At 42.4% G+C, this 12,934-nt stretch overlaps 1 protein-coding gene across 2 annotated transcripts in view; it reads right to left on the reverse strand.

Moving 5' to 3' along the window:
- Positions 1-271: 271 nt before the first annotated feature.
- The window catches only part of slc12a5a (solute carrier family 12 member 5a), a 102,517-nt gene continuing 89,854 nt past the window's right edge, over positions 272-12,934 (reverse strand). Inside the window, exons 17-26 of one of the 2 annotated variants that reach the window (XM_087801689.1) lie at positions 12,682-12,850; positions 12,388-12,583; positions 10,819-10,988; positions 10,628-10,759; positions 10,427-10,534; positions 10,066-10,191; positions 8,841-9,034; positions 7,836-7,850; positions 7,558-7,691; positions 272-6,465 (exon numbers count right to left, since the gene is read on the reverse strand). In XM_087801689.1, the coding sequence (XP_087657815.1) occupies positions 6,374-6,465; positions 7,558-7,691; positions 7,836-7,850; positions 8,841-9,034; positions 10,066-10,191; positions 10,427-10,534; positions 10,628-10,759; positions 10,819-10,988; positions 12,388-12,583; positions 12,682-12,850 (1,336 nt within the window). In that variant the 3' untranslated portion in view covers positions 272-6,373. Of the gene's footprint in view, positions 6,466-7,557; positions 7,692-7,835; positions 7,851-8,840; positions 9,074-10,065; positions 10,192-10,426; positions 10,535-10,627; positions 10,760-10,818; positions 10,989-12,387; positions 12,584-12,681; positions 12,851-12,934 lie in introns of both variants that reach the window. The other variant, XM_087801688.1, reaches the window with a different exon arrangement.

A 12,934-nucleotide genomic window follows, 5' to 3' on the forward strand; every position in this document is an offset into this window, starting at 1 on the left:
AAGAGTTCCTCATTTACAGTCGCCGACCCAGAATTCTGTGCCTTAATCTCCTTCTGTTCTTATAATAAACACAAGTTCTTGAACAGTTTGGACCTTCTGGTTCTCTTTGAGGTCAAAACAACGAACGCGCAGGAGTAACAGCGGGAAGCTGTGCTTCCACATGTGTCTTGTCAGTCGTCGTTCGAGTGGTTGTCCATATGGTGAGCTGACCAGGGTGTCCCAGGCTTCTTGAAGTTGGAAAAAAGCGGAAAGAATGTAAACTCGGACACAGTTGCTGTAATAAAATGGTATTGGTTTATTGCATTTTGTGCTGACAAATCTATAAAATAGAACAGGAATAGCCAGAAGCCATATAAGCATTTGAAATGATAAATCTACTGTTTCTTCTTTTTCTTCAATGTATCATGAAACACAATAGAGAATACATGTTTTTTTCCGATATATATATATATATAACTTACACTGACACAAAAATAAACACCTCCACATTAAGTTTATTTAATTTATTTACACACAGCCCACTCCCGCCCTCACCCACAACCTCCCGCACCCCCCAGCAGTCACGAGTACACGCACATACACACACCCACACAACTGAAACACTTCACCGGGTACAGTGTGGTAAGATCACAAATTAAAAACCGTGAGAATTTTCTGGTGTTCACGACTTAATTCACTCAAGAGATCAACGCAACTTTAAAGTTTTAAGAGCCAAAGTGGCCGAGCTACATGTTTGGAAAAAAAAAAATAGGAAAAAAAAGACGCTTCTGCGTGTCAAACACTTTGGTTCTCTTGATACAACGAGACCGAACGAATGTTCTAGTAAATCTATAGATACCGATGCAGTGATGGGTCAGTTATTTTTAAATAGTCTACCACGAGTAAACCGATTTTGAAAGAAAACGAGATACGACACTATATATCTTCATACACCTGCATGCATGCACTGATACACGACACGACTGGGACGGACTCTGCTTGCAGGGATAGCCACCGGCGCCTCATCGGCGTGTTGGGATTATCAGCTGCGGACGTGAGTCCCACAGACGCGGGACTCGCTTTTGTAAAATCTCACCGGCTTGGACGAACTTCCTCGACCCGGATGTGTGTCAGAGCCCTTAGTATCCACTTAAGGATGGAGACTGAGTAGTGATCACCGGCAGCTTCGTCTCATGCTACAGTTGTGCAGGTGAGCGATCGGAGGGTGGAGGGGAAGGGGTAGGGGAAGGGGAAGGGGGAGGGACGAGGGAGGCTGGTTGCTGGCTCCAAAAAAGAAAAGAAAAAAAAGTGGACTATCGCTTTGGAAGCAGAGCAGGTCCCAGTATTGGAAGCGCAAGTTTTATATTCTTTGATCATATATATTTTTATTTTTACTGCAATCACATTTAAAAGTACAGAGCTGGAGAGTGTTTAGGGGGCTGTGGCTGGGATAGGGAGGGGGAGCCTAGGAGGGGAGGGGGGGATGGGGTCGGGGGGGCTCACCTCACATTTAGAGTAACGAGCACAAAAAAAAAGAGGACATTTCTTTCCTTTTTTTTTTAAAAAAAAAGAGATAAATAATTGAGTGACGCATGCGCCGAGTGAGATGAGAATCTAAAGAGATATCAGAACTGTAATATACTCTTCTGCCGCCAGAGGCCACTGTTGGACAGCGCAGAGAAGACGAGTCGGTTTTTTTTTTTATAACGTAACACATGTTGTCAATCTTTACTGTGAGTCCACGCCTTCAACTGTTTGGTCGCTTTAAGCAACATTTTGATCCTTTCTTTGGGTTCAAGTTCAGCGTCAAGCTGCTGCGTGACAAATGCTAACTTAGCTAAAACTTGTAGGAAAATATAAATGGACGTAATATTAAAGTGAAAAAAGTAAATATCAAAGGCAGAATGCATATTTTCTAGTTCTTATAATCTACTAATAAAATAAAGTATAATTCCAATATTTCTAATTATATTAAAAAAGATGCTTTAGGAATGTGTTTTTCAGCCGCTTCTCTTTGTTTTATCGAGCAAGCTTCATAGGAAAGAAGTGATTGTTTGATCAAATCATTTTGTTTTAAGGTATAAAACATGTTAAAACGGTGGCGGCCATCTTAGATTCTAAAGGAGCAGTCGTGGATGAACGTCTGACGCTATTATCCGGAGCTAACCAGGAAGTAGATCAATATCCAATCATAACCCAGACACATGGAATAACCATCAATTCAGATTAAAGTGCTTCGTGACTCTAGATCTTTATGGTGGCTGCGACCGCGTGGCCGACATTCAGTGAGAGTAAATAAAAATAAAAAAAACACCTGCTGCCGCCTCCAGTGGTTTATAGAAAGGATAACGTGAGAAAGAAAGAACAATATTGCACATGGTCATACAAAACCCATGAAGACTGGTCCACAGTGATAGAACAGTGCACAACAGAAGACAACACTAGAAGGTTACAGTGTCTCTGACCGGAGTGAGAGTATATTTACACTCGTCTGTCGCATAAATACCCCCGTTTCTCTCTCCACGGAAATATAACCAGCAACTCATTTTTACTTTTATTTGCAACAAAAAAAAAAAAAGAAAATTAAAAAGTGTTCAACTCAACAAGAGCGGCCTGGTTGGGGTTTTTTTTTTCCTGCGCCTTTTTCGTCACCACTATAGAAACCACTGAAACAAGTATTGCCACAGAGAACCATGCAAACAGCAATTAGAAAACATTGAAATCAATTCTTCCGCGAGAAAACTTTCCCCCGATAATCTTTTTGAGTGAAATTTTTAAAAGGCTCAGTTGATGCAGGCAAGTTCGTGGAGGGAACCCGGGAAAATAAATCTTAGGTGATTTTTTTTTTGGCGCCCTCGTGTGGAGATCAATATTTTTAATATATATTTATATATATAGTCATCTGGAAGTGTGTCGCGTCCATGAGAGGATTTTTACTGTACTTTTTTTACCCTAAGAAAACCGATTAGTCATACTAATGGCTACGTTTAGAAACGATTTGATTGAAATAAGGTGAACAATTTCTCTCGCCGAATTGTCCTGCAACAATCAAAGTTACTTTACATCTATAGTATCTTTCACTGCCAGTCCATGGATCAATTTCTGCTTCTTTAACTCAATTTTTACTTCATAAATAAAGTTTTTTTAAAAATCCCCAAATGTACACGAAACACCCCCAAAAGCGTGACACAGGCTGTGTTTGTATTGCATCAAGGTATTTTCTCGACCCCCGTGGGAGAGACTGCAGGAGAAATATTTCGCAGGTAAAGCCTCGTGGTCATTCACCGCCGCTGATATGTTTGTCTTTACCCTTTTTCACTTGTATACTTGCTTTTATTTACAGTACAAATAAATCTATTGATACTAGCAGCATTCACAACATATGGTCTGACATTCAAGCAACACTAAAAACATTGAAATCTTTTTAAATAGTTCTAGAAACTAGTTTGCTTTGCTTCCCTATATATTTTTAATATATATATATATATATATATATATACTGTATATATTTATATATGTATTTATTTATAGTCATATTTCTACTACAAGTGCAATTGACCAAAAAACAGAACAGAAAGTAAATAAAGTGACAGCTGTTCTTGGTCAGAGTGAGATGGATCTTATGAGATCGACATATATATTAAAATATATGTGTAAAAAAATAAATAACATGATCACATGAGTCCGGAGATCCGCTGTTTCACGCACGATATGACGAGTCGAGTGTGGCTCAAATTTTGTGGTGGATCTAGAGGATAATAATAAATAAAAAATCTCTACTGCATAGAGTTGAGTCCGTCGTTTAGTTTCCTCGCGCTAACTTAAGAGCTGATTCTTCAGAGGCGACCGTGGCTACGTTTCTGGTTCACCAGGTCATGTGACCAAACTTTAGACTAGGAATCAAGTTTTCACACATTTTGTCTTGAAGTTTTCCAATCGAAATTCTTCTTTTCCGAGCACCATCCGTCCCTCCCTCTGTTCATCTGTCTGTCATTGTCTATACATCCATACAACCATCCATCCATCTGTTCATTGGTTCAGCCATACATTTGTTCGTTTGTTCATCCATCCATCAGTCTTACCAAACATTCCAGCATCTATCTGTTTGTTCATCCATCCACCCATATGTCTGTCTGTCCATTCATCCAACCATCCATCCGTTCATTGGTCCATCCATCCATCCGTCTGTCCAAACATTCCGACATCCATTCGTTTGTTTGTTCATCCATCCATCCATCCGTCTGTCCAAACATTCTACCATCAATCTGTTTGTTCATCCATCCACCCATATGTCTGTCTGTCCATTCATCCAACCATCCATCCATTTATTAGTCCATCCATCCATCTGTCCAAACTTTCCACCATCCATTCGTTTGTTTGTTCATCCATTCATCTGTCCGTCCAAACTTTCCACCATCCATTCGTTTGTTGTTCATCTATCCATCCATCCGTCTGTCCAAACTCTCCACCATACATTCGTTTGTTTGGTCATCCATCCATCCGTCTGTCCAAACATTCTACCATCAATCTGTTTGTTCATCCATCCACCCATATGTCTGTCTGTCCATTTATCCGTTCATTGGTCCATCTATCCATCCGTCTTTCCAAACATTCCACCATCCATTCGTTTGTTTGTTCATCCATCCATCTGTCTGTCCAAACTTTCCACCATCCATTCGTTTGCTTGTTCATCCATCCATCCGTCTGTCCAAACATTCTACCATCAATCTGTTTGTTCATCCATCCACCCATATGTCTGTCTGTCCATTTATCCAACCATTTATCCGTTCATTGGTCCATCCATCCATCCGTCTGTCCAAACATTCCACCATCCATTTGTTTGTTTGTTCATCCATCCATCTGTGTGTCCAAACTTTACACCATCCATTCATTTGTTTGTTCATCCATCCACCCATATGTCTGCTGGTCCACTCATCCAACTGTTCATTGGTCTATCCATTCACCTAACCATCCATCCGTCTGTCCATCCATACATTCCTCAGTCTGTACATACATCCAACCATGCATACTTCTGTTTACCCATTCACTTGTGCACACATCCATCCATTTATCCATCCAATCATATGTCCTTCCATCCATTCAACCTGTCCAATATGTCCATCCATCCGTACATTGAACTATCTTCTTTTAGCTGTAACATCTCTCAAGAGATACCAAGGTGTTCCCAGGCTAGCTAGGAGGCAGGTTCATGTCTGGTGTGAGATCAGGATAAAAAAATGCTCCCAGGGTCGAGCCGGTGAAACAGAAACGTAGCCGCGTAGCCTCGTCAAACATCAAGTAGCTGCCTGTTCACTTAAGGATTTAGATCCTTTGAATTTCATTTTCTTTTGGCACTTTTGACAGTCTAAATTTGGCATCGTTAGATATATAAACTCTTCATAAATATGAACGTCAAATGACTTCTCTAAACATAAATATTTGTTCTCTAGATGAAAAAATAACTTTGAATAGAATGAGTTCCATGAATGTTTGCCAGTGCTGGTCAAGGTTAGTGACACAGTGACGGGAGCTTTTTTTTTAGGATAAACCTCGTCTTTTTTTTTTTTTCTTTCACCCCCAAAGCTTGTCCCTCGGACTCTAAGGTCTCTCCGCTCTTTCATCACCCCTTCGTAGTGTCACAAAAATACTACACTCATACAGAACAACGCGTCAGAGCTTGTACATTATTTACAGACGAGGGGTTCGAGCAGTGCTGGCGGTGACGGCGGATCCCCTCGCTTCACTTCTGCTAGGAAGCGAACCTTTCACAGTTTTCATTGCGTGTCAATCTCTACACACTAAGCTAGCCTTGCTTGTTGGTTGTTTTTTTGTTTTTTTTGGCACTAACAGTGGCCCGCGGAGGTTCGTAAAGCCACCAAGAAAAAATGAAAGGATGAGGAGAACCGGTGGAGTCATGCGGAGGAGCCGTCGGGTTCCAGATCTCAGTGTTTTCCGTGAATGTCACAGTTCGTACGTCCGCTCCCGGCGTCTGTTACCTTGGTGTCGCCGATACAAGAGAGTCCGTCGCGGGGAGACACTCGGACAAGTCACATGAGCTCCCCTTTTTTTTCTCCCCGTCTAAAAGCCACGACGCTCAAGCCTGCGGAGGTTAAATAAAAGACAAGAACATGCATGCACGCACACCTCGGCGCCCTCCCGAAAAAAAACCCGCCGTCGACAAGGACGAGCAGAAAAGATAAGAGACCTGTCTCAGGTGGATCAGCCGGGTCACGTGACAGGAAGCGTCTCGCACAGATAAACGTGGAGAAGGACGACGAGGACGATGGCGGAGAAGCGGCGGCGAGGAGAGGAGGGGGGGGGAGACGGAAGCGGGAGGGGGGAGTATGGGGGAGGAGGAAGGGGGGAGAAAGTGTGAGGGGGAGGGGCTGCTCTTTCAGGAGTAGATGGTGATGACCTCGCGCCCGCCGCCGCGGACCAGGAGGACACGGTTCAGACCCTCGGTGAGGACTTCCAGGAACTCCATGTCTTTGGAGGGAAGAGTTGAGGAAAACGCTCGTTTTATGTTAAAATGTGGATTAAATAGTCATTGGAAGGAGACTGGATTACAGCCATGTTGACATGATAATCCAGGGAGATTACAGTGTTCAATCATTGTTGTTTTTCTACCAAAATGGATTTTCTATGTCCACGGTTCATCTTGAAAATGTCGAAAATGGGGGTGAAATTTAATGTAAAAAGTTAAGTCTCAGTTAAAGAAGTAACTGCTATTGACACATAAACACTGAATCATTCATTTTGAATCCTCAAAAGGAGGACAATACTTGTTTGAGTGAAGCTGTCGCAAAACTTTGAGGGTTTTTCATGCTTCTGACTACCCAGAGAGACACTGATATACTACACAATTCAAATTTTATTTATTTTCTACCCACGATCATGTCGATTTAGGGAGTCTTTTTGGAGAGAAAAGACACACTTTAATCAGTGTGCTATCTCAGGGTCAAAGTGAACGACCTCCACCACCGCATATGTATTTCTGGAAGCCAGGGAGGTCGTTCACCTTGACCCAGAGACAACACAAGGGATACCACAAACACATTTGGGCCTTCGGGTCAGCTTGACCCAGAGTTAACACAAGGGTTAAAACATCCAATCCAAATACATCTATACTGCTCAAAATGTCCCTTTTGCATTACATTTTTATCTTAGATTATATCATCTTGTTCTTTCTCTTTATTTCTCTTTGTTCTTGTTCTTATTTTATTTTTATTTATTTTTTATGAAAAATTGCTGTATTGCTGTGGCTAATTGGAAAAAAAACAATTTCCCGAAGGAGACCTCCTGAGGGATCAATAAAGTTCTACCTAACCTAACCTAACCTAAAGCCTATACATAAGACATTTTTCAATTCTTTTTTAATTGTCTATTTTATGTTTTGTTTTTGTTTTTAAAAGATTTCAGTGTTAATATCACACGCTGAGGCACTGGGATGTTCTGAAAATTGTTGCTTGAACAACTTCCACTGAGGTCACCGAAGTTCTCAAGGAGCTGACGACTCTGTTTTCTGCACAGTCGTCAAAGACTCACCAGCCGTCACTGGCTGTCGCAGCAAAAGGATACAGTTCTCGTCACCTGTCCGGTTCTTGGGCGGCCCCGGCATGTTGAGTAAGACCAGCTTGGCCTCGGAGGACTTCTTCATGATGACCTCGTTCAGCCGCAGAGCCGTGTGCATGCGCCGCACGTTGAACTGGTTCCTGAGACACAAGAGAGAGTCGAGCGTGAGTCACGTCACGGCGGCGAGGTCTGGACGTGACGGATGCTCATCCGCACACAAACGCTGTCGTCTGCGTTTGCTGGTGTGGCTGATGAGCATGAATGTGAAGGCGAGTGTTACTTACAGGTTCTCCCACTCACTGCAGCATGACACGGAGAGAAACACACTTTGTTACTTTGTTTCGCTCTGACTCGGCACTTTAGTGACGATATTCAAACATTTATTCACACAAACACTTACATATACTGATAAACAAACTTTTTTATCAAAATATGAAGTCTCTGGCTCTCTTAGGATAAAAAACAACATGGTAAATAATGTTATTATCAACAGCTAGCAGAAGAAGCTAACATGGTCAAAATTAGTGATGGGCTGATGAAGCTTCACGAAGCAGTGTCATGTTGTTTAGAGGTCAGTAGGTGGCGCCATCAGTTTAAAAATGAACATTAAAAGTTGTTCAAAACAAAGGAAAATAGTGCAGAGACCGCCATCCAGTGGACTCTGAGTACAATGACACTGCTTCATGAAGCTTCATGAGACCAGCACTAGTGAAAAGGAACCTTAAACATTATCTAACAAATTGGAGTTTATTTTTGGAGGTGAAAGTAAACAATAAAAATATCATTTTCATTTTTCTTTTAACCTAATGAGGTAACAGGCAGCTAGAAATGGTATTTAAAAGGCTATAAAAGCCATGTGTAAATTGAGCTCATGCTAGCTTTGGTAGCTAATGTTCTGATATATTTCAACTTAGTGAAAAGTTAATAAAAAAAAATTAAAAAACTTGACCCGATCCTCAAAACCATTTTTAAAAGTGTTTTTAAAAAATGTTGATAATGCTACTTAAGCTAAAGTTAGCATTCATTAGCTAATACAGGGCTGATTGTGAATTGTTCCGCATATATGTAGCTAAACAGAAAAATGCTCAGTTTCATGTAATGCTAAATGCGATATTTACATAAGTAAAGCTAATTTGTAAATGGATAATGTTCACATGAATCTCAAGCCCCTAATATGTTGGTGTTTTGGTGGTCGTTGTAAACATAGTTTAAAATCTATTTAAGTTGACAAAATGCTCAAATGTTAGAGAAATAATTGATTTTCAATATATATAATAGAGATTACTCACGGTTTCATGTTGAAAATGTCTTTGATGGTCGCTGCCGTGGTGGCACCCTGCGGCTTGGCGGGCTCGCCGTCGCACTTCTCGGTCCATGTCATCTGGACCTGCTCTCCGGGGCTCTGGGCGGCCTCACCCGGGGTCAGCGGGGTGGCCGGGGTGGCCGGGCTGGCCGGGGTGGTGTTGTCGTGGATGAGCTGCACCTGGGCCGGGGGGGAGACAGGGGAAGAGGCCGACTTTGACTATGAGACGAGAGGAAGCGAGGACGGATGTGGTACCGGGAGGAGTCACATTCAAAGTACGGAGGAGGTTCAGAGATAAGTTCGGGGTTGAAATGTAGGAACGCAGAAGCCACAGAGAGCCGAGAGAGTTTGAGAGAGAAGGACAGAGGTTTAGGAAGAGAGACCTGAGCTGATGGAGGATCAACATGTTTGTTAAAACAAAAACACTCGAATAATGACAAAATATGATACAAGTTAATGTCAAACTTCTTTAAAAATCATGTGTTTCTCCTCTAGGGGGAGCTGTCGGTTTTCACATTTTCTTGAGCCCACACAAAAATGAAAGTTGGAATATCTTGGTAAACATAGAGAAATATATCCGGGCTGGTGTGAGTTACATCTGAAAAGTCAAGTGTCGTCTCAGGAGGCCACATGGGGAACATGGTCAGTGTCAGAACAGTCCATGTAAATTCAACCCTTGGTTCCAGTTGAGCTATGAACCAGGGCCGACGCTTGAGGGAGAGAAAGAATCATCCCTCCATCTCTGATTCCCAAGACTGTGTTGAAGAAAAAGGCTGCCTGTCATGAGGTCCATCAGTTTTTCATCAGACGGTTGCAGAGAATAGTTTTTACTTCATATAAAATTGTGCAAAAATGTTGACGTTTGCCAGGATTATAAAGGGAGACAACTATTCATCTTCATTTGTATTTTTCAATCATGGAACGGAAGAAGAATAAACAAGAGGTTTCGAAGACTGTAAAAGTGTAAACGTTTTCAACCCTTATGTTGTCTCCGGGTCAAAGGTGAACAGGTGAGTTTGTTGTCAGACCTCTGGGTCACCTTGACCCTGAGATAACAAACTGGTCATTTAAAAAAAAAAATTAAATCATCACATGTTTATACTATTTATACTATACTTATACTATACTATACTACTACTATACTACTTTATAATCTGTAGATATGAGACAAACGTGGAAATATAAACGTCTAGGTTTGCATGAAAAACTACCTCCTCCTCTGGTTTCTCCTCCTTGCTGGCGGCTGCTGGTTCCTCGGTCACGCTCAGCTGGGTGGTCACGGCGGCCGGGTTCTTGCGTCGGATGGAGCCGCGGGAGGAATCCGTGATGCTCTGGATCTGTGCGGGAATGAACGTTAGCAAATCGTCGTTTAACAGTTTGTCAATAAACAAAACGAATCTCCGGCGGCTCCGTCCGTCCTTCAAAAGAAGGTCATCGCGAGGAAGAACGTATAGAGCTGCTCTTATTTAACATTAAGGATGTGTTTTTGTCTTCGGGGGTCTCTGTGTCACGTCCGCTCAGATCAGGCGTCGGGCCTGTCGAGTCGCCTCAAGTTCATGTTGCGGGTCTTACTTCTCTCTCACGCTCGTTCTTCGTCAAGTTGATCTGCTTCAGCATCTGCGAGCGCTGCTCCATCACCAGGGTCTTCTCGTAGGTGTAGGCCGAGATGTCGCTGTCGTGCTGAGGAGAAATATTCAGGGAGCGTTTATTTGATTCGATCCGATGGAAACATCGGAGCGTTTAGCGCATGTTCAAGGGGGGTGAGGCGCGTACCATTTCTACAACTTCCACCATGGCGTCGATACGGAGGTGATAGAGGAAGGTGGTCAGGTCTTTCTTCATCTGGATGCTGTTGTCGTCCAACTGGGCCACGGTGAAGATGCGCATCTTGCACTTCCTCCAAACCTGATGATCGCCGCACGTGAGTTCCGAGAGCCGTTTACGCGTCGAAAAGAGTGACGTACCTTGTGCTGCCGGAGGAGGAACGGCAGCAGCATCAACATGCCTCCATCATGGACGATCCACCAGACGTCGATGTGACCCTCGGTGAAGCGCTCGCCGTTGGACGGGAAAGCCGAGATGTTTTTCGGGACCAGCAATGCCAGGTGTGCCGCCGTGGTTTCTCTCACCAGTTCTGCAGCGACAAACGTTTTAGTAACCAAATGATGACAGGAATGTGCAGGTGGATTTCCTGAGGGGCCACATTAAAACCATTACGTGGGACCATCAAGACAAAACACTGATGGAGGAAAGGAAATAAAACCAATTGGTTTTCTTTGGGTTTAGTTTGTTCACTGAAGTGAATACCTTTAAGATAAAGAATGTTTCGCATTTAGTTCGAAATACTCTACGCTATTGAACACACCATAGCAATCCTGACACCATAAAATGCATTTTTGCTGCACGTGTTTCTACGATTCTTTCCCTCATCCATGTACTCACTGTCGACTTATTAACTTGTAGGAATGTAAGAAGGAATAAATCAGCTTCTTAACTCGACATGTATGTATCTTATTTTTTAATTGGTTAAACATCTTTCATATGTTGCCGCTCTAAACCAGGTAACAATTCAAGCTATTTTAAAGTGGCACTAAAATAATAGATATATATTCTTATATAATATTAAAATTATATTATATAATAATAATCATATATAACTATGTAACATTGACCACATTAGACATTGGAACAGGCAATTATCTAAGGAATTACATATAATGGTAAAACAGAGTTGTACCACACGAGTTATGAGATCAAATGAAAAGTATTTATAAGATAAAAATATGAAAACATTTTTAAATCATGGTAAAATAGATCCCAGGTCTGAATCATGACATGCAGAAGGCGCATTTATCGGCAATCTGACAATCATTCCACCTTCAAATACGCCAGACTTGCAATAGACCGGCATAGGCTCGTTTTATAGTTCTGCTTGGAATGACTTGGACACTCCTCCGCTCATTTGTTTGTTGATTGACCCTTGAGGTTAATCAGACTATTTTAATATCCATCGTTGATCGGTTTATGTTTCTTATCTCAGGGTCAAAGTGACCTGAAGGCCCCAAAACAAATGTGTTTGTGGTAACACTTTTAGGTCACCATGACCCTGAGATAACACAGGGGTCAATTGTCTTGGCGCTACTATGATTGTCATGAAGTTGTCTGGGCCATTTAAGTTTTGAATTTGTTTTTACTTTTTAACTGTGTGTACATTTGTTGTTAAAGCACTTTGTGACCCTGGCCTGTGAAATGCACTGTACAAGTAATGCTTACCTACTCACTTTATGGAGAATTTTATTTCGATTATTTACTCTTTTTTTTTAAACTTTCAGTGATTTGTGCGTTAGGCCACTCAGTTCTGGATATCCTTGTTTGTTTTTGTTTTGGACTGTTTATAGTTTGGACTCTGGACTGAGAGTAATGACTCATGTTCATTATTCGCCCTCTAGTGGACATACTTATTTTTGTGTTTTGTAGGGATGTTTGTGTGTCTCAACTGTGGTAGACAGTTAAAGATCCATCTTTTCACTCACCGATAAAGTTCCTGCAGGTCTGATGGTCCTCTCCCTGCTTCCAGTTCCGGGGCCAGGACACCAGGACGGCGTTGTGCTTCAGTCCTCCGAGCCCACTGGCCTGGAGGAGGTGTGAGGTGGCGTCTCGCATGTTGGAGGAGACGGTCACCTGAGAGAAGCCCTTCACCTTCTCGGTCTCCATCAGTTTGCGCAGCGCCTGGAAAAACACATTTCGTCAGCACTTGAAATATAATGATCCTAATGAAGTGATGCCCTTAAGAGAGAAGAGCATGATGGGATCTGGAAGCTTCCCACCTGCTCAGCCTTCTGGGACTGGTCGCAGTTCTCGAGGTATTTGCCCTCCAGAGCCGTTCCCACGATGGTCAGACCCTTGCCGGCCTTCAGCTGGTTGGTGAGGGACAGCAGACGAGGCTGCTCCACGTTCTGCTCTGAATCTGTACTAACCAGCACAAGCAACTGGGGCCTGAAGGGAGAAGAGACGGGAGTCGAAAATTCAGGGAGGAAAATAAACAGAAGAGAAAAAAGAAGCCAGGAAAAGAAGCCAGGG

Source organism: Callionymus lyra, chromosome 10, assembly GCF_982586985.1.
Source record: "Callionymus lyra chromosome 10, fCalLyr1.hap1.1, whole genome shotgun sequence".
In the NCBI taxonomy this organism is placed as follows: domain Eukaryota; kingdom Metazoa; phylum Chordata; class Actinopteri; order Syngnathiformes; family Callionymidae; genus Callionymus; species Callionymus lyra.